The sequence below is a fragment of the Amblyomma maculatum genome, chromosome 9 (assembly GCF_055883805.1).
Source record: "Amblyomma maculatum isolate TAMU_Amacu chromosome 9, ASM5588380v1, whole genome shotgun sequence".
Classification (NCBI taxonomy): Eukaryota; Metazoa; Arthropoda; class Arachnida; order Ixodida; family Ixodidae; genus Amblyomma; species Amblyomma maculatum.
Window position 1 is genome coordinate 13,788,244 of NC_139352.1, and position 26,208 is coordinate 13,814,451.

The 26,208-nt window shown below is 47.2% G+C and overlaps 1 protein-coding gene across 1 annotated transcript; it reads left to right on the forward strand.

The window, feature by feature from the left end:
* Positions 1-747: 747 nt before the first annotated feature.
* Positions 748-25,257, forward strand: LOC146178365 (salivary peroxidase/catechol oxidase-like). Its single transcript, XM_084579683.1, has 15 exons — positions 748-833; positions 1,965-2,119; positions 2,841-2,997; positions 4,854-5,077; positions 6,536-6,733; positions 8,703-8,855; positions 10,216-10,317; positions 11,119-11,229; positions 11,600-11,735; positions 14,432-14,635; positions 15,321-15,452; positions 16,184-16,402; positions 20,100-20,269; positions 21,932-22,040; positions 24,222-25,257. The coding sequence occupies exons 1-15, from the start codon at positions 748-750 to the stop codon at positions 24,283-24,285; spliced, it is 2,220 nt and encodes a 739-aa protein (XP_084435809.1). The 3' UTR covers positions 24,286-25,257.
* Positions 25,258-26,208: the final 951 nt, after the last annotated feature.

Genomic DNA, 26,208 nt, shown 5'->3' on the forward strand with positions numbered 1-26,208 from the left:
CATTCTTCGTTTCTTCTTCTCTGTGTCTTTTGTCTATTGCCAGGTGGTTGTGAGTATGCAGTTTTCGAAATGTTATTGCGGGTTCTCTTTGGAGCAACCACGTGGCATCATTACTGTCCTTCGTTTTGCCACTGGCTCACAACAGCTCTGGCCAAATACCTTCTTCTTTCTTCCACGTTACTTTTTTTCGTTATTTTTCTGGTGTCTTCTCAATTTCACCCTTAGTTCATTCCAAGGCTCGTCTTCGACCAAAGGATGCATCACGAAGTGCCCCGAACGGCATGCGTCTAACTCGCGTTCACGTGACACGGATCATGAGCTAAAAAGGAACAATGTGCTACAAGCGGCTTATATCGCGAATTATCCGCGTTATCTTTTTATTTATGATCATTCATGTAGCCATGACTCGTTTCATCACTTCGCTTGCATCCGGGGGGAGGAATGGAATTCTGAGGAGCTGCTGCTCTGTTCGAGAAAGTGCCCTCGGGACGGTGACGCAACGCCCCCTCGAGTCGTCTAACCCTTTAACGGCAAAAAGAACAAGAAAGTTCTACCGTGTCTGCAAGCTTCGGAAACCGGCCGTCTCGTCGAAAAACCATAAATCAAACGTGTACCTGAGAGGCAGCCGTCAATTTGGCGTCGAGCAAAAGCCCAGGCGGAGCAGCAATTATATTGCGGTCAGAAGAGGGTCTACAGCACTTTGTCTGCCCTGCCCGACTCGAAAAGGAAACCGTTGCGGCACGATAAATGCCTCCGAGCCGCTTTCAATCCTCTGTACCCTCAGGCAAGGCCTCCGGCACAAGCTCTGCTTACACGCTCGCCGTGGGAGGGCCGTACGACTACCTCCTAGTACGGTGCTTCGACGCCAGGCGGCGCGCTACAACGCGGCGCCTGGCATCCTACTTCTAAAGGAATCGTGTCAAGCGAAACACGACAGAGAAGGGGGGAAGAGGCAGAGAAGAAGGGGCTGTCATGGACATCTCGAACGAGGCTGCACTTTTCTGTTCTTATGCCGCCCCTCTCACTTGTGCTACTGATCGACCTTGTCTTGTCAGGGCGCCTGGAACGGCAACGCACTTGTCAGTGTCAGGAAACCATTACCGGAGATTTCCCGCGGACCAGAAAGAAGCGTTGAGAAAGCATGGGCGCAGACGGGGTTCTCCGAGTCGAATGAAAGGCATAGTGAGAAGTGGCGAGACGGTTTCGCGGTCTCTAACGTCTCGGGCTGTGTCCGATGACTCCAACGGTCCTGACACGGGGGCATCCTTAATGTCTGAAGGTTTTTGCCCTTCACTTAGAGATGTAATTCGATTCTATACAGTAGAAACAACTTTGCTTAGAAGGACCGTGTGTGTGTGTGTGTGTGTGTGTGTGTGTGTGTGTGTGTGTGTGTGTGTGTGTGTGTGTGTGTGTGTGTGTGTGTGTGTGTGTGTGTGTGTGTGTGTGTGTGTGTGTGTGTGTGTGTGTGTGTGTGTGTGTGTGTGTGTGTGTGTGTGTGTGTGTGTGTGTGTGTGTGTGTGTGTGTGTGTGTGTGTGTGTGTGTGTGTGTGTGTGTGTGTGTGTGTGTGTGTGTGTGTGTGTGTGTGTGTGTGTGTGTGTGTGTGTGTGTGTGTGTGTGTGTGTGTGTGTGTGTGTGTGTGTGTGTGTGTGTGTGTGTGTGTGTGTGTGTGTAGAGAGAGAGATAGAGAGAGAGAAAAGGGAAGGGGGATCTGCCGTAAGTCTTAGAAGTTTGGTGAAAAATGAGTCTCTTGATGAAAGAAGCCTTTCGAAATGCCATGTACCATATATCTTCAAGGATGTTTATACATCTTTGAGGACGATGAAAATATTTTTTTATATCGCCTTCCCTTTGCGTTGTACGTGCCTTTACTACCACTGAAACCCTGCAGCCAATAGCAACATGTCGTTTCACAGGTCACCCTCTTCTTTCTAAGCCATGGCCGTGCCCTCTACCGTACATGCAGGTGGCTGCTTCTGCTGTTCATCACAGAGGTCGTGGTCGTGCGGTGGGCCGGCACCGATCGCTCCTCGGACGCGCGCATGCTGCGTGAGATGGCGCAAGAGGCGGCCAAAAGAATCCACAAGAGGGCAGCCTCGACGCCGCCGCCGCGCCACCCGGGTACGTAAGGCACGCCGTTGAGCGCACGCGTGCACTGTTACTCAACTAGGGGGGTAAAAGCGCGTCCTAGTACTTTATAACGATACCTTTTTCTTTTCATTTGATTCATTTGCCCCCCTTCCCCCAACCAGTGTTCGTCGCACTAGATATCAGCTGGAAGGTAGCTGCTATAGCGTAACAGGCAATGGTCACTCCCCCCAACCAGCGTTCGTCGCACTAGAAATCAGCTGGAAGGTAGCTGCTAGCGTCACAGGCAATGATCACTGATAACGGGTGGCAAAAAATACTGAAAGATTTGTCATAAAAACATATCGATCAGGGTTTGAATATGTGTGCTCTCGCGCACTACCGATGTCGCAATAACATCATGCGCAAACATAGTTCGGATGTGTACGGACATCTTCCCGTGGTGACATTTGTGACAGTCTGCAACTGCCTCATCAGGAATTCTACAGCGTGTTACAAACCGTACCACATGTATTTACTCTCATTGGGAATTTTTATGCGTATTGGATCTCGCGCAGCAAGACGCTATATTTAACACATGATTTCTTGTTCCTGACGATGACTGTCTCGTTCTCGGTCATCCTACAGCACCAGGTTCTGTTTCCTCGCTGACAATTTTTCGGGCCTTTCTAACCTCATTCCTATACCTGGGATACCTGTAATTAAGTTGCATTACTGCACAGGCGTGAAGTGATATCCCTCTCTGTAACCGCAGTACAAATGAGGGGTGGCTCATACAAGGGCGCGCCTCCTGCCGGCTGTCCTGGAGCCCACATGCGTCACGTAACCAGCAGGGGACCGTCGGAGACCTCACGCCGCAAGGCCCGCGCAGCCACCCTCTTCGAAGAGACCACCCGGTTGCTGATACCCAGGCAAGCTGCCCTTTTCAAGCTGTCTTTATACTGGACCATGTCGTGCTCTCTGCCGTTGGCGCACAACTTTATAACGATCCAAGCGGTCTGAAAAAGAACACGAGCTAACAACGATAGGGGAGAGAAGATAAAACGTTCGGAAAAAAGGAACTCGACTATGTTCTAAATCCTCAGCATCGATCCACCTTTCTAAATTTACCTTAACGGGCAGAGCCATACAGCCACAAGGTTGCAACAGCAGCATTCCATCAGACTGATTCCACGCAACCAACTTACTGCGCATGCGCTGCAATGGGAAAATGCGCAGGCGCTCGATGGCTAGGAGGTCTATAGATGTACTCCCGGAAATGCACCTATTCAGCAAAGGCTGTAGGAGTGGCATTGGAAGATTCAAGGGAAAGGGCACCTGCTTTATATTGCCACTGAGCGTGTTCTCTCCCCTTTATTATTAGTATCAGCAACGTGCCTACGTTCTCCTCAATAGCTCTCTGCCCCTCCTCTCGCTATCGATTATATGCACTAGACATTGTATTAAACACATTACGTTGATTGCCTCCGTAAGATCTGGGGATAGATAATAATAAAACATGATGGCAGCTGATTTCACCGGGCGCAACTATATTCAGTTCAGTTCAGTTCAGTTCAGTCGTTCAGTCGTGTCCGACTCTTTGTGACCCTATGGACCATATCACGCCACGCTTTCCGGTCTCTCACTATATTCCGCAATAAACTGTAGCCATTTACATTTTATTTAGCTTTTACATTTGTATTTTGCTGGCAGACGCACACTACCCCCAGAATTTGCACCTACCCGTGAATGTCGGGTCCATGTGTTTTAGTATGGTGGGATTTAGAAAACATCTGGTTTGGAGCCGTCTATGGTGGTACTCCTCAGATCTGTCGAGACCTTTGGCGGGTCCCGGGAGTGCCCTCCTGCAGAGGAGTAAATGATTTGTAATCTCCGCATAAGTTACGAGCGGGATTGGTATGGTTGCCTCTGTAGAACCAGAGGATTGAGCGGAGTCTGCTCTCACACAGTGAAGCCGTGAAATACTACTGTTTCATTTCAATGCCGATGTAAGACAGCTATCCAGATATGGAAGCAGCCTGGGAAAGAAGCTAGTGACAAGACCTTTCGTTCAGGTTTGTAGATATCTGTGCGGCAATGTATGTCTGCAATCAGCTACCCGATATATTTCTAGAGGCCGCTGAAATCGCACGGTTGGATGACACTTGTGTTAGTAGTGCTTCGGTGGCATTAACAGCGAAGGAAATAAGGTTTTTGGACACAAGGCAATGACGTCGCTGTTGCTATAGATAGCATGTACCTATTTACGTGAATGCCATTGTTTTCTACTGGTAGTTTTGCCCGGTGTACATATTTTCACGGGACAATAAATAAAGTTTCAGTTGAACATCAGCGCTCGTTCGTGTCCTTCCTACGCCCCCGTCTTTTTTGCGCTGCTTTATTCGTGGATTACTAAAGCAACAAAGTGTCTGTTTTAACTCGCTAATCTGTAGTCAATCCCCTTGGGTCTATTGCGATGCCACGCCACCAGATGCAATGGGCTTAACTGCGGCGATGACTCCATTGGCTGGAGTACTTTCTTTGAAAGGAATTTTTCGCTTCGTCCTTGAGCTGTATCTGACTATAGGAGATTATACCTCACGTTTGTTCCTTTAGTACATTCTGGCCACTTCCTGTCCTTTAAAGCTACCCTAATCGTTTTCCTTTGAGCAGCTCACTGCGGTGTCCGCAATTTTATTTCAGCCCCTTCTGTTAGGCATTCGAGTCCCTGTCCACATAAGAAGCAACACATACAGGCGCAGTGGTGACGCATGCATCTGTCGTGCAGGGTTCCGGGTGGCCTGAACGGACTGCAGTCCCTCCAGCCCCTGGTTGGCAGTGACCCTCTGCTGGTTGCTGCGCAGCGGGACTGCTCCACTCCCTTGGTGGGCTCCTGCGACCCGAACACGCCATACCGGCGCTCGGACGGCGCCTGCAACAACCTGGCCAACCCGAGGTGGGGCATGGCCTTCTCCTGCATGACCCGACTCCTGCCTCCGGCCTACAACGACGGTAAGCGCGTTTCGGACACTGTCCTGCACTTCACTTTGTTTACATTTTCCTCGCGCTTCCTGACTTTTGCTTGATTTTGTGTTTATTAGCTATCACAGGATCCTCCTCATGGTCATCATGTAAAAGAGTGCGTTGTTGGGCGAGTCGGTCCGACATGTCTCCCCCCCCCCCCCCCCCCTTCAAGGTATACTGCGCACACAAAAACAAGAACCTTTCTCGTCCTTGTTTCTGTGTGCGCAGTATACCTTGGAGATCATGTAAGATGGGTTGCTTCTGTAGCACCAACTAATTCAACAACACGCATACAATCTCGGCCTAAAAGAACGTGTATTTTTCGTGACATGATGACCGCTTTGCCAGAAATACAGTGCCAGTGACTGAGGAATCCTCCCAGACCGAAGCGCATGTGTTGTATTGAGCCTTCTTGAGAATACAAAACGCGATATCAGTACACGTTAAAGAACCCCAGGTGGTCGAAATTTCCGGAGTCCTCCACTACGGCGTCTCTCATAGCCTCAGTCGCTTTGGGACGTTAAACCGCGCAAACCAAACCAAACCAAACCAAATCGCGTTCAGTTTAAATAATGCATGCCTGAAGAGATCCCCTACGAATAGCATCGTGTTTCATACCTATAAGCAGCAGACAGATGTTCAGGGGATGAAGACTGTGCAAAAAAAAAAAAAATAGGTTATTTTGGCAAAGCACTTGAAATAACAGCGATCAGCATTTCCATCCGGTGGCATCAACACCTGGCAAATTAGTCACAAGGCAGCGTCGCAACCAATTGCTTGTGGGAAGAGGCATCCCCTTAACTTTTGCTATCTGTTGCACACTCGTTCCACGATGCCGAGGACGAGAGTTTTACTAGCATGTCGGTTTGCAGCTCAAAATAGAACGCGTTAGAAAGGCTTCGAGGAAACAGCTTGAACGATGAGAGACAGGCCAAAGCTTGGAGATGGTGTCTTTACTTAAAAAATGAAAGTTCTTAACAGTGAGCATGGGTGAACACTGATCTAGTACAGCCGTGATATATCAGAAATTATTATATGGGATGGTAGCACAAAATATAAATAAAATAAGTCTTTCGAATGTAAAGTTTACCTTAGCAATCTTAGTTTATACCGCAGAATTGACATACCAAAATGCTTTGGGGCGTTGTACCCCATAGACCGAACAAATTCGATATAACAAGACATCACCGATATAACAAAGAACGTGATACAACAGAAGTGATATAAGTCGCTAGAAGACTGGTCACTTCTCTTATATAACGCGCGTTGCTATGTCACAGAAGTGACGAGTCTCCTAGCGGCGACGTCAATGATGGACACCACGTTCTTGCACAAAGTGTTTGTTCGGCTTCTTATCTGTGCTTCTGGCCTCTTCGAAGATGCCTAATTAAAATGAATTGAGATGAATGTCTTAAGCTATTTCTTCCCTCCTGGGGCTGGGCGCAGGCGTGAGCAGCCCCCGGCTGGCCAAGAGTGGCCAGGAGTTGCCCAACGCGCGGCTCATCTCGTCGCTGGTGCACCCGGACCGGCGACTGCCCAGCCCACACTTCTCCCACATGCTCATGCAGCTGGGACAATTCATCGACCACGACCTGGCGCTGGCGCCACTAGAAGCAGACCCCGTGGGAATCAAGAACCTGGGAAGTGAGTATACGGCTCTTGAAATACCCCTGGTCGATAACTGCTTTAATCGATCGATCGATAGGCCGGGTGTAATCAAGGAGTCTATAAGTCAGGCCATAGCTATGCTATTAGAATTCAAAATTCAATTTGCCTCGGCTTCCGCTGACGTTCTGCACACATTCACATAAACGAATACAAGAAGGATTGACGCGAAGGTTTACAAAACCTTCGCGTTCTGACACAGAAACTGTTGATCGGAACAGATCCTGTCAGCGAAAAGACAAATAATTCTGCTTTTATAGTGTACACAAAAGGGGCTTCTTTTTTTTCTTTCTTTCTTTTAGATTGAAGGACACGACTACAAGCCATTCCTCTATCGTTCTACATTGTCTCGGAAAGAAGCATATGAAAAGCTATCCGTTGATATTTGTTCGTGTTCTAAAATGTTCACTAAGATTGGTAGCACACATGATTACGCAACAGATGGCTTCAACGCAAAACTGTGAGCCTTAGAGACAAATGAACGCCTATCGCGATTGGAGGAACTTCTTGAGCATGTGCATCTTCGCAAAATGACTCCGTCGTACGCGGCCAAGCTGACTAGATGGACAGCCGGCGACGACCGTATTGCGCGCGCACGCACCCGATCAGCCAGCTTTATTCACGCGGCATCCCAGTGTTCTAGGAAGCAAACCATTCCAGAATTACGCCTCTTTTGGAAGCAAGGGAAAAGCATAAGGGTGGAACCAGAGCCAAGCCATAATTTAATTGAGACCCCCGACGTTTCGAAGCCGGTCCCGACTTTTCATTGCCTCGGCTTTCCCCATAGAGCTGCGATAGCCGAGAGAGAAGCCCTGCGCGGTCGTATGAATGGCGGCATCTTTGAAGATATAGCCCCCCTGGGAGCTCCCCCAGAGAGCATGCTGCCATATATTCAATTAGGGCACACTGAGTGCATCGCCATTCTTGTTTCGCCCCCGAAGACTTCACGGAAGCGTGTAGCTGAGAATCACTGTGGGCTTGCGGGCGTTACGAAGGCATAACTCGATACCGCGTGCAAATATAAGAGTTGTATTTATGTCCCTTTGTGAAGGTTATCAGGCCACGCCGTACATCAAATTTTTGTTCGTATAGATAAAAAAGGGCTTGGGACCGTTGTGCATTGATTAGATATGCTGTATGCAGGGCATGCTTGTTCACCACAGCGTCGTGATATGATAACACTCAAGATGAACAATTGCGATACCTTTCACAATGTCACATGGCGCACATGGAATCAGTATGCTCGAAGGCTACCGAATAACTCCATAACTGGTCTTAACTCTGTCGCACAGGAAGTTAACAGAAGGATGGTGGAAGTAAGTTTCCTAGAAACGGTAGCTATTATTTCAGAATGAGCTTTCCAGGTAGAACGTTTTTTTTTTTATTTCTCTTACCTGTATAGCTCTGTAAAAGCGCAGCTTTCATATGCGGCATTTCTGTCCAGTTAACCAAAACAAAGGTCGGAAAATACCGAACTGATTCAGACAGTGGTATTTAGGACAAAATGAAATGCTCCCCAGTACACAAGTTGAAACCGGGTCCTGCTTGCTTCGATCAAAAGGGCTGCGCTGCCACACGGCTCTCCTAAATAATTTTTTGGAAGCGCGGTAACCATTAAATCACAAAGAAGCTTCTCAGTTTCTTCCAAAATTCATTCAAGACACTAAACTATTATTCATAACGGTGTCGGTAGCAGCTGGATACACATATGGGTGCAGAGAACTGCTAGAGAAACATCAATCACTAACAGTTGTCTTAAATTATTATTCTGGCACCCCTTCGATGCCACCAGTCTCCATTATTCCCACTTGCAGCACGTAACCGCGTCAAGCTCGACCTGACTATCATCAAATACTGTTCCGCTGTCAGAAATTTTCGATGCCACCAGGATGCATGTGAGGGCTCTTAAAAATATGTGTGCACACCAGGCTTCTGTATTTTCCCGCAGATCCGAACAACCCAATCGACTGCTGCAGTCCCGAGCGCTATGTGCTTCCCGAGTGCTACTCGATCCCCGTGCCCGAGGGAGACACCTTCTTCGGCCGCCTGGGACAGACCTGCCTCAACTTGCCTCGCTCGGCTCCCTGCTCCTGTCAGCTGGGTAAGCTCCGCCAGCATTCGGATCAGCCGATGACTGGGCAAGGATACAGCACAGTCTGGTAACCGCATAAAGAATGAGAAAAGGGTATACCAAAGTACGAGGCAATGCACACGTTGCACTGGACGGTTAACGCAATACTGGACCGTACGCGCGGTCGACAACCTCGTTATCAGTTGATACTCCACCAAATCTATTTGGGAAAAAAATAAAGCAATGCGTTCGTGTGGACAAGAAAGACTTCAATACCTCGTAAATAAAACTCAACGTGAACGAATTGAGAGGTGGCCCTGTCCAGCTCCGATCTTGCGGCAAGAAGGACCTTGCTTGCGAGAGCTCGAGCAGCGGCATCAGCCAATGGAGTCCTGAACGGAGGACCCGACCAACCCCGCCCTTACCCATACTCAATTTCCAAAATAAAGGTTTTATATTACTACTAAGCACGTATCGTAAAAAAAGTGCCTTACAAAAACAGGTATTCTGAAAAAAAAAATACATTTGGCCCAATTACTCTGTATGAAATCTATCACTGAATTCGCATTGGGTACAAATGAAATTAATATTTGATTCCTACGCGGAAACCTCGATGTTCCTTCACCTCTTTTTCTTTTCGCTTTGGCGGGAGTCGAGACTGCCGCTCTTTGAAATCTCTCTGTATCTTTCAAACAGCCATTTTGCACCTGGCAGGAAAGACGCACCTCGCTGCGCATTCATTTCAGTGCCCTCTACCGATGCTGCGCAGTTCTCACCCCATCTTTTAGCGAGCGAAAGTCTTGAAGGCCTTTTCAGTGGGTTCTCTTTTGGATGTACCGTATTCCTCTTTGGACTCTTGCGTACACATGGTGTAATCAAAATGCGAAATCAACCCTCTGTATAAGATTTTCAACAGTTCACACTCTGCGACTATATTTCATTCAAACCCATTATCTGTAACGAATCCTTGGGTCCCCTGGCATTGGTCACTATGCTGTTCTGTGACGTAGATGCCGCTTCCAAGCATCCGTAGGAAGCGACCGGACAACTGACGTTTTGACAATCAGACCTCGCTACTGGCTGCATATCGCAACCAGAGGTTAACCTGCGCGTGCAGCGAATAGCGAAGTCCATCGTCGACGGGGGCTCGCTACATTGTGATTTCCGGGATTCAGCCCGTTGCTGCTCTCGTATAATGCTGTCATCACACTTGCGTCACCCATAATGAAAACTAAAATGAATATCCATGTCAGATGGATACTTATATATATAATAAAGCTTCTGTTCTCTATAGGTCTTCTAGTAAAATACATGTGCATGCAGTTGTACAAAGGTATATGCTGTTTAAAACTCCGTCAACCACCGACATGATGCCTCTCTCTTCCGGCAGGGCCAAGGGAACAGCAGGACTCGCTGACGTCGTACCTAGACGGGTCCCACATCTACGGAAGCAGCGATGAAGATACCGCCCGCCTCAGGCTTTTCCAGTATGGTCAGTGCTCATATCTATACCTGTCTGCTCCTATTCATGACGGCGTATTCGTGGCCGTCGAGACGTGTATATAGGAACTCCCCAAACGAACTTCCCTTTCGTACGCCTTCCCACCTGTAGTGGAATAACTGATACTGAAAGCTATGCCACCGATTCTTCTCTTATACATGCAATGAAATGAAATGGATATTATCACAAGGTCTCGTGGGTCACGTAACTAATCAATCATTTCTGTACAGCCATGACGTCCTAGTCTAGGGAAGTTATGCAGAGCGCACACATAGGCTAGCCTGTACAGCATTGTCACGTGGTGAGTACAAGAATTTTTAGTCACGAGATACGACAGCATTGATGAACCAGCCCGTATGCGAGAGAAGGGCTACGGAAAAAGTTTCTGCAGTACATCTGTAGCCGTAATGCGCTGAAGACCACACAACGTGGCACCATCTTAAGGCAAGCAAGACAACATAGGTCAGTTGTCTTTCTTGTTGACATACCCGCCGCGGTGGCTCAGTGTTTAGCCGCTGATCTACCGAGCCGGAGTACCCAACTTCGAAAGCAGCCGCGGCGTCCGCGTTTCGACGGAGGAGAAAGAAAAGAAAAATATGCCTATGTATTGTAAGATTTTGGTGCAATTTAAAGATCCCCAGCGGGTCCAAATCATTCCGGAGCTCTCCATTACGGCATCCTTCATACCCTGCGTCGCTTATTGGCACCAACATGCGTACATACCGTACCTGCATGGTTCGCTGTAGCTCTTGTCACTGTGTTAAACTCTGTGCTGCCCCCTTCTCTTCTTAGGGCTTCTGCGTACACAGTCTCTGGAAGGCGAAGAATTGCTGCCGCAGAGTTTCTTCCCAGCCGAGGATCGCTGCAGTAACTTGGAGACCGGAGAGATCTGCTTCCGAGGCGGTGAGCAAAGTTCACTTTGCCTTTTTTCTTCGGTATATACATAGTCGCTGAATACTGTTGACTTTCACCACTCCATGGTAACGCAATCCAAGCTCCGTCCGGGCCTTCACATGTCCGGAAACAAAAGAAACGGAAGAAGCTGCCTTGATAAGACTCAACAAAACTAGATGGACGACACATTTGGAGACTCGGCACAGATTCCTGATTACCTAAGAGCTCGATAAGACCAATTACTTGTGGTAGCCGTCACAGTGTGTTTGAATATCGTGAAGAAGAAAAGTTGTGCAGCATATGCATTTTTGTTGCTTATGTTGTTTAGTGGTATACAGACCACGCAGTGACTAATAAGTGGCTGACTTGGGGCGTGCAGGTGACGAGCGAGTCAACGAGCATCCCGCCCTGACCAGCATGCACACTGTGTGGCTGCGGCAGCACAACCGCGTTGCCCGCCGGCTGCAGCAGCTCAACACGCACTGGGACGACGAGAGGCTCTTCCAGGAGACACGGTACGGAAGCCTACACCTCCCCTCCAAAAAGCAATTAGTTCAATACTGCTATTTATCTATAAAATGAGCTATGTTCAAACTGAAGATAGGCTATAAGAGGTCACAGTATCTCTGATCTTGCCTTAGTGCTCTGATTCTGCCTTAGGATCAGACATCAGCAAAACGAAAAACAAAAATGTTAGCTGTAGCGACTAAAGACCATGAAAAGAGCTTGGTGAGTCCAGCAAATTGCGCTCGCATACATGGCCAGATGGTCTTGCATGCACAGGTGGTCTTGCATGCACAGGTGGTCTTGCATGCACAAATTTAAAAACAAGCGAAAGACACTGCAGGGGTATGGGTAATTACGTATTAGAAAAATATATAATGTTCCATCATTACGTATAATCCTTGCCAGAAGTAACCTCCTTACCGGAAGTAAAGCGATGCTGCCTGCCGCTAAGAAATATTCTGAAGCATTTATTGCAACGCCGACACTCTAAGAAGCGATACAGCGATCGAAGGATTTGAAAAATGCGACAAGAATCTCGTAAAAAAAGCTAGGCCTCAGCGCTAAAAGGTCTCTCTCTGTGACTCGCACATTCTCTGCTTCGTACAGCCATGGAGCCTGCGAAAGTTTAATGTAGCGTTGCATTCTTTGAAATCGCGTTACACACAGCACTCCTCAAAGAGCCAGGAAGTTAGGGAACTCTGCTACTGACTTACGGCCAGACAGGTCGATCGCAAAATGACAGCACACAGTTTAGTCCATCGCCCGCAGAATATTCGTTCTTTATGCACCTAAAGAGTGCCCTACCATTGATTGTACACGTGCGAGCCATCCTTGTCACATTCATGTCTTCTGACGTAAGAGACAAAATTGTCAAGTATTCGCTCCGTGACTGTTATTAGGTCAGCCATTCGTCGCCTGGTCATCTTTGAAAAACTTAGCAGGCATCAGTCTGGCAGCACTATAGACGTACGAAGCATAACCGCCATTCTGTTTTCTTTACTTTCCCGGCTAATATGACTGCCGCCAGAGTGAACAGGCGTCAGAGGTCTAAGTGTGCAATAGACATTCCTCGCTGCACCTGCACCTCATGGACGCTCTTAATCGCTACGTAAATTAGAAGAGGACCAGTCCCTGGCGGCCCGTTATTTGTCTGAAAATCACAGCTAACAAACCAGTATGAGAAGTGTAAAACATAAATTAAGCTGGGAACCTCTTTAATTAACAGAGAAAGTTATGACTTCAACTATCCCATAATATTGTTACGGACGACAAGGAAGAAGAAGCGGGCAGTGGCGCGGGCAGGAGCGCTTGCGCTAGGCTCGCGAACATTCATTAAACGTCATCTACCATCGCCATCGGTCATGTTCTGTCTCCTGTCTTCATCGGCTTGCCGCTTCGTAACATTTGGTGGAGGTGCGGGGTACGACATCCCCATCCTCGCCTTGGAGCATCGAGGCCATCTTCAAGCCGGGACCATCACCGAGGGCCCAGGGACATCGCCGAGCAGCTTCGCCCCAGCCCTTCAAGCCCAGACCTGAACAACTACCACCGCCCAGCCCCCAGCCCGGACCTGAAGACAAGGAGAAGAGACATACCGATCAGAACCGAGATGAAGGACCCGAAAGACCCGAATGACCCGAAGGAACCAATGGACACGAACACGCAACCCCCGCCCAAGCTGCCAGACGTGACCTCGAGCCATCGGTCCCATGGACTCTGGTGACGGATGGTTGACAGCTCCAAGGGAGGCGGATCACCCACGCATCAGAATTCGTACCGGCAAGCCGTTCTATTCTTCCTTCTTCTTCTTCTTCAAGCATCCAGACACGCCCATCATCATGCCATAAAATCATTAACATCGCTAAACTTCCTCGTCCACGATCGGGACGATCGCTCGGTGGCCCCGAGTCATGTTACGGACGACAAGGAAGAAGAAGCGGGCAGTGGCGCGGGCAGGAGCGCTTGCGCTAGGCTCGCGAACATTCATTAAACGTCATCTACCATCGCCATCGGTCATGTTCTGTCTCCTGTCTTCATCGGCTTGCCGCTTCATATCATATCTTCAATATCATATACAACAAAGCCTGTTACCCAAAGAGAAAAATGCATTTTTAACCGACACGTCAGATCTGAACGTAATAGCGTAGTCTCATGGGCGAGTTGGTACGACATTCTAGGGAAAAGCAGCGCACCATCACAAACACGATGGAGGAAGGGAGAAGACACAGGGCTGTCAGAAGTGGCCTCATGTACTTGCTCTGAATAAAACAATCAGTTGTTAGTCAGTGCTGTGCCTTGTCCCTCCTTCCCTCGTGTTTGTGCTGGTGAGCTGCTTTTTGCTAGAATATCTGAACGTGCTGATCCCAATCAACAAGTATGCGAATTCAGAGCTCGAACGAATTCGTTCAAATCGTTGATTTTCCTCCCACTGTACACGAATGGTATTCATTATCTTCATCTGTCATTGATATTATATTACTGACGATGAAGTATTTGCACTGTTGTTGTGATTTATTTTGTGCATATTTAGTTGTTTGCATTACCAACCCCCCTCCCCCCCCTTTACTGTAATGCAACATGTGGCGCTGTGGGTAATGTAATAAATAAATAAATAAATAAATAAATAAATAAATAAATAAATAAATAAATAAATAAATAAATAAATAAATAAATAAATATGATTTCTTCGTCTCCCTTATGGCAGGCGCATCGTGAACGCCCAGTGGCAGCACATCGTATACGCCGAGTGGCTGCCACCCATCTTGGGTCCCGACGCAATGGTGCGCTACCAGCTGGTGCCGACGGGCCGCAGCCGCTACGCGCCTGACGTGGACGCCACCATCCTCAACGAGTTCGCCGCGGCCGCCTTCCGCCTTGGACACACACTCATCGACGGCGTCTTCCAGAGGTACATAAAACGTCCAATCACCGTGCGTCTCATTGTGCTCCTATTGACTTTCATTGCCCTTCAGTGTTTTCTGAGAGACATGATGTCACACGGTTTTTATTTCTTCAAATCATTTGTCTCTCTCATGTTTACCGTCTTGCATGTTTACTCTGCGGTGTGCTAAAAATGTCCCTGAGTAAGGTTGACACTTTTTCTGTTCACGCTTTTTGGTAGTGCTAAGGCCTCAGCTTATCGCATAGAAGACGTCGATGTGATGCGTGCAAAGAGTCCCACGGGAGCGCATTTAAAAAATGTCTGAGTCAACAACCGCGCGCACAATCGTGGTGGTGTTTTTGGCTCGTAGTTATGCTGACCTCCATGTAGTGCCTGCAAACTGCATAATATTCTTTATTGGCTATGTGCTGTATATTGTCATGTAATATTTAGTTATTTTGTTCATTTATATCAAGTTATATAATTAAATAATTACTGTATACTCGATAAAGTAACACGTGTTTATATTATTTGTACTTCTCTGTGAAGCAATGATACGATGGCCGTACCTGTTCAAAAGCCAACTTGTAAGGAGCCTGGACCAAAGTCAAGCCGGCTTTTAGTCATGTCTCCTCCTTTCGAAGGAAATAAAGAATTGAACTGAATTGAATTGAATTGAACTGACAGCCGCCCTTTTTCCGCGCCCATCCAGAATCGACATCGATGGCCAACGCAGTCCGTTCGAGCTTCAGGACTTCTACTTCTTCCCCTTCTACCTCTACCACGGGGACATGGACAACGTCATTCGGGGTCTGCTGCAGCAACCGGGACAGCATTATGACAGGTAGGACTTTGTAAGCTTTATATCACTCGCGTGTGCCAACCTCGGTGTTTGTAGACTTATTTTCCCGGACGTTCCATAGCCGAAAAAAGAAGCCAATCGAATGTGACGGTCACTTGCCACTTCATCATTTCCGTATTATTTATCGCGCTCCATTCTTCCAAGGCCTTTAACGACAGTAACTGCTGAATGCGTATTGTGGCTATCTCACTTACGTGCATTCATACTTTTGACGAAGGGACTTCAAGTGGGACAGGCGCATCCCTCTGAGTTGAAGACACCTCGTGAAATGAAGCGATCGCCCTTTTCTTTTCTTTTTTTTTATGCGGAAGCTTGAAATCGACGCGCGACAATTAGGTCTGCTTCACCGCTGTAATGTGACGTATCTCTAAATGGTGCCCGGAGCTTTCAAGGGGGTTAACATACTTGCGCGAACACGACGAAAACCATAACGCAAACGCGCAGGCACTAACTATACAGAGAAACTCTTTTTTCATTCCTTTCCTTCGTATAGCCTCGCACATTTGGATGAACATGGAATGTCACTTAGCTGACAGCCACAAATCGCGTGGTTGCACCTCCCGCATAAAGCATGACAGGAACTGCTGATTACTTACGCGAATAGTGCGGCTTCTAGAGGCATTTTCGTTATTATGCTCTGTATAAAGTTGGGAACTTGCTCTCTCGTAGTCGTACCCACAATGCCGTTCAGCGTGCCCATTTCGTGCTCGCAGCTTCATCACGGAGGGCGTGACCCACCACCTGTACCGCCTGCGTAACGACTCGTACGGCCTGGACCTGATCGCGCTCAACCTTCAGCGGGGCCGAGAGCACGGTCTGCGTCCCTACGTGGACTACCTGCAGTACTGCACGGGCTATCAGGCGACCACCTTCGAAGACCTGCTGCAGTACACGCCCGCCCACGTGGTGCAGCTCTACAGCACGCTCTACGAGTGAGTGGCTCGCCTCTCCTTCACTGCACACTTCATTTTAGCGCGAGTTGCCCCTCAACCGCGAGTTCGATCGCCAGAGGACTAGGAGAGAGAGAGAGAGAGAGAGAGAGAGAGAGAGAGAGAGAGAGAGAGAGAGAGAGAGCTTTTATTCGTCCAACAGAGTGATTATCCCGCTCTTCGGGGGTTAGACCCGGAAGGTGGGACAGTCGCCTTAGTTGCAGGCCGGTAGTTCTTGGACTCCGGCGGCATCTTCGGCCAGTCGAACAATTTCTCTTTGGGCTCTTGGGTCTGAGCTTCGCAGAAGGGTCTCCCAGGCGTCTTTAGTTATATTTCTAGCCCTGCCTGGTGACTTTGCTCATTCCCATATTGGGTGGTCTAGAGATCCCCTTTCCTTACATAGTGAACATAGGTCTGATCGTATTTCTGGCCATATATGGTTGACAAGAACTGGGTTCGGGTATGTATTTGTCTGTAGCTTTCTCCATGCTAGTGCTTCCTTTTTGCCTAAAGTGGACTAGCAGAAACCTATTTTTGGCGGCAGTCTGGCCTTCCTTGCTGTTGCCACCAGGAGTTAAGGAATGCATACCGAAGGGAAAATGTTTGGGCGTGTTGGTTCATCGTCAATACAGAGAAGCGCTCAAAATCACAAAGGACGAGGAGGGAACAGGACAGTAACGCACTTTCAACAAATGTTTATTGCGGTTGCGGAGCATATATATGTATACACTTCAGGATCACAAAGAAAGAAGGAAAACATCTGCACGTGCCGCCTGAGCTAAGAAATCCAGCTGTTTTTGATAGAGCCACCGACGGTTTGCTGACGCAATCATCCCCTGAACGTGCTATCTTCGATGCTTCCACAATCTCCCTAGTTAGGCTGGTACGGTGGCGATACAAAGCAATAGTTTTGTCGAACAAAGGCTGGCAAGGTGTCTCGCTGTCACACTTTTTGCAATGGGCAGCTAGCTGTCCGTCTATGGCAATATTGCGGACCTTTTTACAGTGCTCTTGCAGCCGAACGTTCAGACATCTTCCAGTTTGGCCGATGTAGTGTCTACCACACGAAAGCGGGATCTTATACACAACATCCTTCTGGCAAGATACCAAGGGATCCCTATGTTTGACATTGCATGCTGGTTTTTGCGTTCGTGTGGGACAACTTAACCTACAAAGGCTCATCAGCTTCTTTGGTGCCGAAAACAAAACTTTTACTCCGGATCGCTGCCCAACTTTCTTCAGATTGTGCGAAAAACCATGCACGTACGGAATGACAGCTACCTTCTCTTTATCCTGTCTTTCTTTTATATTTCCTGCTGTCTGCACGTTACGCAGGCTCGCCTCTGATTTCCGTTTGCGATTCAGGGCCTCCGCTACAGAAACTATCACGTGCCTGGGGTAACCTGCCGCCTCCAATCGAGCCACCTGTGAGCTAAGACTCTCATCAACGGTGTGATGGCATGACTTTCTAATAGCACTGTAAAAAGGTCCGCAATATTGCCATAGACGGACAGCTACCTGCCCATTGCAAAAAGTGTGACAGCGAGACACCTTGCCAGCCTTTGTTCGACAAAACTATTGCTTTGTATCGCCACCGTACCAGCCTAACTAGGGAGATTGTGGAAGCATCGCAGATAGCACGTTCAGGGGATGATTGCGTCAGCAAACCGTCGGTGGCTCTATCAAAAACTGAGCTGGATTTCTTAGCTTAGGCGGCACGTGCAGATGTTTTTCCTTCTTTCTTTGTGATTCTGAAGTGTATATATATATATATATATATATATATATATATATATATATATATATATATATATATATATATATATATATATATATATATATATATATATATATATATATATATATATGCTCCGCAACCGCAATAAATATTTGTTGAAAGTGCGTTATTGTCCTGTTCCCTCCTCGTCCTTTGTGATTTTGAGCGCTTCGCTGCATTGATGCATACCGAGCTCTGTACGGATGTAAGCGTAAACAAGAACTCGGGCCCATCATCATGTAGGCGCGCTGAACTTTAACTCCAGACAATTCACTAACACAAGGCAAGACTGGTACGTGAATTGTCTCGAGTTAAAGTTCAGCGCGCCTACATGATGATGGAAAACCAACTAACCGCCATTACAGCATTGCTAACTCGGGCCCCTCTTTCCCTCACCAATTGCATTACCCCTGATGTCCCCTCTTGTTCCGTGCTCGCACGCAAGTTTGTTTACGCGCACCAAACTTGCAAAGAAAAGGAGAAACGTTGCTTTTCGGTAATATCAATGAATATATCCAATATCACTACATGATGGCGGAATTTTTATTTAGGTCTTGAGACTTTTGAGTAAAATATCTGGCTAAATGTACAATGTTCTGTAGTTTTAAAGTACGACGTTTTATTGGCACTGATTGGTGATAGACACTGATGACAAATTTTGGAAAACTATATACTTGTTGCAGAAAATTGACAAGACTGTCCGCTAGTGTTTTTGCTTTGTTATAGTGTAAATCGATACCATATTAACAAAATTCCATGCGCTTTGTTTTGTTTTGTTTTTTACATGGCGCGCAACTATAAATAAAGCAAAGGTATTTATAAATTAGTAGTCTACTTCCACGCTTCATTTTAGAAGCCAGAGGTAGCTAAATCTGCAATAACACGCTAAAGCAACTTCTGCGCTATTTCCATGACTGGGATAAATTGCCCCCTATTTAGGGTTGAACACACGGAATTTTCAAACAGCAAAACCTGACTTCACGCCGAAACTGGCATGTTTTATAATTATAGCTTCAAACATTTCCAGACCATTTCTAACGTTTTATTATGCGTATGAAATTCTTGACCCTACTACCTAGTGAATTCACGTTGAGGGATCTACCGAAAGCAATCGTGTTTAGACCACTGATTGCGTTGCAGTAGTATTCAGCGTCTCACTTGTATTTGAAGAAAGACATTCGAATCGGGCAAAACGTTAGTCTCGTACTGCAGGGAAGCAGAGCCCATATTACATCGTCGCCAACTAGTTTCTGCCTACGCTCCCTACGATTGTCAACTATGGTAATTCAATAAACACAGACGTTGTCAACTGGTTATGGCCCACACCGTGCTGCTACCCAATAACTGCCGTAGAGAAAGCAATGTTTTCATGCTTCGCACTGTTAAACACATCAGATAGCCCAACCATTTTTTAGCTTACAATTTTATCTTTTGATGAAATTAGCGCCTGCATAAGAAGGAAAGCTGGGAAATTTGTATTTCCGGGTCACGGGATTAGCAGTGTGTGGCAATAATGAATGTGGGTGAGCTTCACCGCAAGCTGTGTCCGTAGTTGTATCTAACTATAGACGTACCTCCTGCGCTCAGAAGACTTAGTTGATTGCAGTCGGCAAGTCTTCTTTCAACCCATTCACCGTGTCTGTGAGGCGCGTGCGCTGTTCTGAGGCAGAATACAAGCAGTTCAACGAAATCCGAAACGCCTCTGTAAGCTTACCACTTTAAACCGCCAGAATTCGTGCTTGTGACGTGAAGTGCTGCCATAAAGACGGAAAACAACGGGTTAGGCATCGATCTATTTTAAAAGCATCGAGAAGAACAGTTGACAAAGCTTATTGTGCTTCTTTTCGCACCATCCCTTCTCACAACGACATGCGAGCTTTAAGCGGTCAATGAACCCCCGTGTGTGTATTGTGGCGGCCGCAGTGACGTGACGGACATCGACCTCTTCACGGGAGGCATCACCGAGACGAATGTCCAGGGCGGCCTGGTGGGACCCACGTTCGCCTGCATCCTTGGGACGACCTTCCGGAGGCTCAAGTTCGGCGACCGCTTCTACTACGAACACGAGGGGCAGGCCGGATCCTTCGCGCCAGGTAATTACGTGGCCGTGGCGGCGTTTCCAGCGGTGAACGGGCAGCTGCGATAACGTTCCGCTATTCAGGATGTCTGGTGCGCGTGTTGGCATCAGTGTTGTGAGCGAGAAAATTATGGGAGTCACTTAAGTTCTCCCTTTAATGGGGAGCTTAAGTGACGATAGCGTAGGCTACCAGCCCCCATATAAAATCCCGCTTTAAAACCAAGTCATGAACGTGCCTGAGGGGTCTTGGGGTAACGTGAATGCAGGAGTCCTGCAGCAGACCGATTTTGATATCACCCTCCTGTCAAAGTTAACGTCAGACAACCCTATGTCCAGTCAGTACACGGCCATGTCAGCTGCCAGCGCCAACCACATGATATGTTTCGCTCACAACGCCGGCGCTGGCAGCTGACACAGAAACTTCGATGGTTTGTACGAATTAACAAGATATCGAAAAGGTGGGAGTAGCTGCCAACTCAGGTTGCTCATTTTTGGTGAGATAAGAATCAGTCTTCCAGTGCTCTTGGATGCCGATGCAGGCACGCTACACCTATGCCACGCAGACAGGTTCATACGGCTTGGTTAAAGCGGGGCTTTATATCTCGGCTCATTTCCTGCGCCGTCGCCTCATAAGGGCGGAGCTTAAGCGACCTCCATAGTTTTCTCGATCGCCCTCTGTCTAGCAAAAGCACACAGTGCATGCTGAGGAATTTTTACCACATTCTATAAAATAGACGCAAGTATGAGAGACTTGTACGTAAATGGCTTTGTATTTGCAGCCTGCCTGCTTATAATTGTGTTTATTTCTTCCTTTATCATGTGCGCGCTGGCGGGGAATAAATCTAGGGACATTTAAACTCCGCCTTCCACTCTGGACACGACAGAGTTAATGGCTCATGTCGGCGTCTCGCTTTGCACATCCTCATTTACGTACAGTCTTATTCAAAAGTCCCGAAGTCAAGGGACTTGCGTCTCAGCCACAAAATGAACCCTTACCGCATCATTAAAGGCCGAAGGACCTTTACAATGATAGGAAGTAGTTTCTCGTCATAGCAAAACGCTGTCGCATAGCATATTTCATGGCCCTTTAGACTTATACATTGTCGTGACGGCTGCATTTTCCGGCTGAGGCGAAAATCCTTTGGCTTCAGGACGTTTGACCAAGACTGTACATGCATGCACTCATGCCAGTCTACAAATGTGTGCCTCAGCTGTCTCACGCATACTTATTAGCATGTAGTGGTAAGGTACCGCATTGTGTGCTAGACCTCCCGACATAAAAAAGTCCCGCTTTAACGAACCTGCCTGCGTGGTCTAGGAGTGGTGTTTCACTCTGGACTCAAGGAACTCGGGTTCGATTCGCACCTCACTCTGCCACCGCGAACACGCCAACCGAGATGTCAGCCCCTGTCTCAGCTCCTGCCAAGTCGGCCATGTCATGCGGTCTCGTGATGTCACACAAGACTGCAATCAGTCGGCGCCTGGCCGTTTAACCTGTCAATCACCCTCTGCCGGACCGTATACTGGTGATATATTTCACCGACGCCGCCTAATACGACAAGGCCTCATTTCTTCCTCATTTGTTCTTTCTTGCTGACAGAAGCATTGATAAAGCTGAACATGTTTATATGCGTGAGAGTTTACTGTCTAACACCGTTTTTGGTCGTTCCGTTTGCAGAGCAACTTCAGGAGATTCGCAAGTCAACGCTGGCGCACATTTTGTGCGACAACTGCTACTCCCTGACCTCCGTCCAGACGAGGACCATGTTCCGCCCAGACCTCTCAGAGTGAGTGCGCGAACTGCAACGGCGCACTTTTTTTTTTCATATTTTATTCTTTGCCCAAGGGACCGAAAAGTTGGAAAGGGAGAAAGACGCCATATTATTTGCTAGCGTGTTCGCCTTTGCATTGACATTTAAATATTTGCTAAATATGATCAGCAACGTGCGTAGAATACGTAAAACAGAAATTCTAATGCAAAGGCACCTTCATTTTCCTTCACATACTTGTGTTTGTTTTTTTTTTACCCTCGAACGCCCGAATTGTTTTCCTGTAAAGCGCACTGTAGCGACGCGAACCCGTACGGGCACAAGCCTGTGGGGTCTTTTGAACTTTGTGGAGCGCAGATATCCCGCACTCCAGATATCCCGCAGATATCCCGCAACCATGATGCTGATATGTGATCTTGAAACTTTCCACCTCGCTGAAGAACGACGTCGGCGTTGATAAAACCCTAGCAGCGTTGCTCAACAACCGGCCGAAATGTGTGCGATGTGGCTCGAATACACGGCGGCAATGAGCGCTGCAGATACTTCGCTGTTTTAAGGCGAAAACCTTTAATGGTTCATGCTGTCGTGGACAAAATGTGTCCCGCTTTTGCGGCGTTCTGATTGGCCGAGGCGGAATGACGTCATAGAGGTCTCTACCAATCACAGAGCATCAGCACAGTAATGCGCGAATGCGTGCCTTCTATGGCCATATGTCAATAAATGATGAATCACTAATTAATAAAGTAATAATTTAGTGCCAATTGACGGCTAATTAAGCAATTTGTTAATTAACTAATTATATATTACTTATTGCTAAAGTAATTCAATAGTTACATTCTTAATTACTAATTATTTACTAATTATTGCCAGTTGCGTAGCAGAATGCGGCACTCAGGCTATCGTCTTTTACTAATTTTTTGACTACCAGTCATAGTAAGTCACCGCCACGTTTGAAAACTTACTTTCCAACCGAATAGCACGCCCCGTTGCCATTCAATCGGTTGGCAACGCGGAGGTTGTAGGTACCCGATTCGCAGTTGTCCAAAAAAAAAAAAAAAAAAAAGAATTGATCGGATAAGGTCACAAACTTGGACTCTTCAGTTCATGATTGACTATATACGTTTCGCTAAGTATACAACCATTTAAAGATGTGCTTTTTTACACGTCTTACGAGGAAGCCAAGGAAGATGTTCTGCGTGCAAGTAAGCATTGCAAAAAAAAAAAACATTCACAAAATGGTTCGTAGGTTAGCTTTTTCTGTGAGAAATATCCAAGGGGTCGCGCTCGCTAATATCTAGAATTATGCGATGCAGAATACGTCGTAACATTCGGGCCCTTACAATGCTGCATAAATAAATCAAGCCAAAGTTACTTGATGGCGTTGAGGAATGATCCAGAATATCGGTGCGCGGGAACATCGTGTTGAGGGAGTTGTAGTGGAGCGTTTGGTGATCCAAAGTAAACACCAACTACTAAAACACGATTGACGAGAATAGTGTATTTGTATCCTATGGCCACAAATGCTATGTCAAGACTGAACGTGCGCATTATCAATCGGCGCGTCAACTCCTGTTCAGTGCGCCAAACGTTGGAGTTAAATGTTTTGACATCGTATGGGCCGACACGTTTCCCCACAAATAATAAGTGCAACCTTGATTCTCCAGCTCTAACCGCTTTTCATACATCCTGTTATTTGTCTAGGAAACCAAAAACTGGCGAAGACAGTGTACAGCTATCAAAATTAAAACAATCCTTATTTTTGCTTTCCATGCGTTCATTTCTTTTTTGTATTTTCGAGACAGCTGAGATCGACTGGAGCTGGTACCAAGCAGAGGACATTATTAATAAAGGACAGGGGCTAGACAGACGTTAATTAAATTTGGTGTTACCAAGCTAACGATTCCAATTGAAGAAAGCTGAATAGAATTGGGTTTAATGGCACATAGGCTACTCCGTCATGCGCCAAGTGAGAACGTTGACCATTTGTCGTTCAAAGGTCGAAGAAAGTGTTGTGTTACTTTTGCTTATTTACCAATTTCTTAATTTAGAATACGTGGAATACACGCCGCAAGGTTGCCAATCCCTCCCCCACCTAACTATTTCCCTTTCCGATTTCCAAATTGCTCTCGAAAAGGGAAGACGAGGTGTGTTGCCAATTAATGGCGCGTGTTTTCTCTCCTGCCCTCTTCCCTTGCGCAGCAACCCGGAGGTCCCGTGCACCAGCCTACCTCGACCAGACCTATCCTACTGGCAGTACCCCTGACATCCTTCGCCACAGCCGCGTTTCACAAGCACCCGTCTAGTCATCCGGGCCATCGGTGTCTCGCGATTTTCCGGTCTTGCCGACCCTGCTGCACACTGGGACACGCCACCTCGCGAGGTGCGGAGTCGAACATTCACAGACCAAGTAGCCCTGTTCTGAGGACTAAACTCCCGGCACTGCGGTCGCTCCAAGAAAGAAGTCCGCACTCCAGTCCTGCGGCAGCCCGCTTCCGAGCCCCTCATGTTGTTTAGAGGACACTCTTGTCACAGCTCGTCTGCATCCGTGTAGCGCTGTACTTGTTCTTTCAGTGTCATATATGTGTAATGGGAGCGCATGCACACCTAACGATTGAAATGGGTGAGCACAAGTGGTTATTTTCATGTCATTAATGCCTAAACGCAGAGCTCAAAGGGAGACAACTCCTAACCGAGACCACATAAATTTTTTTACGGCATGCAGATGTGAACACTGACGCTTGGGTCACAGAGTTCTTTTCACAATCAGAGAATGATTTTCGAGATTGCCCAGACTTGTTTAGTTTTACTGGCATTGTTCATCACCCACATTTATTCACATCGAAAACGGATGTCGTTAGAAAATAAGATTTGCAGCTAATAAGCAATAATAATGCACCTGGTGCTCAAAAGGTGTATAATAAGGCCACATTGACATTTTCGCGTGCAGGCTTCATTCCTCATTTTTGTCAGGATAATCCTAGTAAACATCGTAGCCAGAATACGAAAGAAGAGAATTTTCAGCCTCTTGAAACACATGGCTAACGCCCAGGTGGCGTCGTCTTTTTACTTATCACCCCATTTCAAAGGGGGGCGCACTTCCACTCATCCATCATTCACGCTCCGGAAGCCTTATTGATACGAAATAAAGGACGAGTACGGTCAAGCATCAGATCAGACTGACGCGTCCCTTTACGACGAGAACGATTCAGAAACATAAGCGTATCGATTATCGCAGGCTATTATATACCGCCTCGGCAAGACCGGAAACCTACGCAAACCCTCGCGAGGCAGCTCGATTGCCGGAAGTTCGTTCAGGGAAAGCGGGATGACGAGCGCGTTCAGTGCGGAATTCATCTCATGCATGTTCTTTTTTTTTTTTTTTTTATAAGTCGCGCCCGGCTGTTCGGTAAGGCTAAACATTTCCATGTGCGCGGGGTGCCATACAATCCTTGATGCACGGCAAGTCAGCCGCACGACGTCAGGGTTGCTTGCAGCTATCACTACTTCGAAGACAAGCCTCGGGCTTCTTCATGTCAAAAAACGCATCGAAATTAATGGAATGATTTTACTGTATTCATTATCTAGCAGTTTGTTCACTAAAGTGTACTGACGGCACCCATTATGAAAAAACACATCGCTCTATTACGCTTCGCCCAGAGCACAGAAATCCTTTGTATATAGATGGAGTTCATCTACGTCATGGCGACCGCCGTAATGGAGACGAGAATCGCGGCGAAAGCGTTTTTTTTTTTTTTTTTTTTCATCTCGTTGGCCACCGCTTTCTCTGCCGTGTACTTCGGAAACTATACCCGAATCTCCTTCGCAACGCCCCTCACATCTATACGAAAAGAAAAAGCCCAAACGTCCCTGAAAAACCTTAACACATCATTACGCATTCTACTCCCTAACGCCATCGCAATCATGTGCTGTGGTTGGTTCTTGCCAACATCTCCGTTAAGGAAACACTGATGGCGCCACTAGTTAGAGCAGGGAATCAACTATTGTGCAACCAAAATCGCGAGCTCTGGCAACACAATTTTTGGTGAACAGTTATCGTTCTTTAAAAGAAACGAAATATAAATTGGCATCAACCATCTCAGGGGTGTGGCGCGTTTTTTATGGCATCATATATTCTCATGGAAACCGCTGGCTTAGCGTATATATGTATTCTTGTTTCTTTAAACAC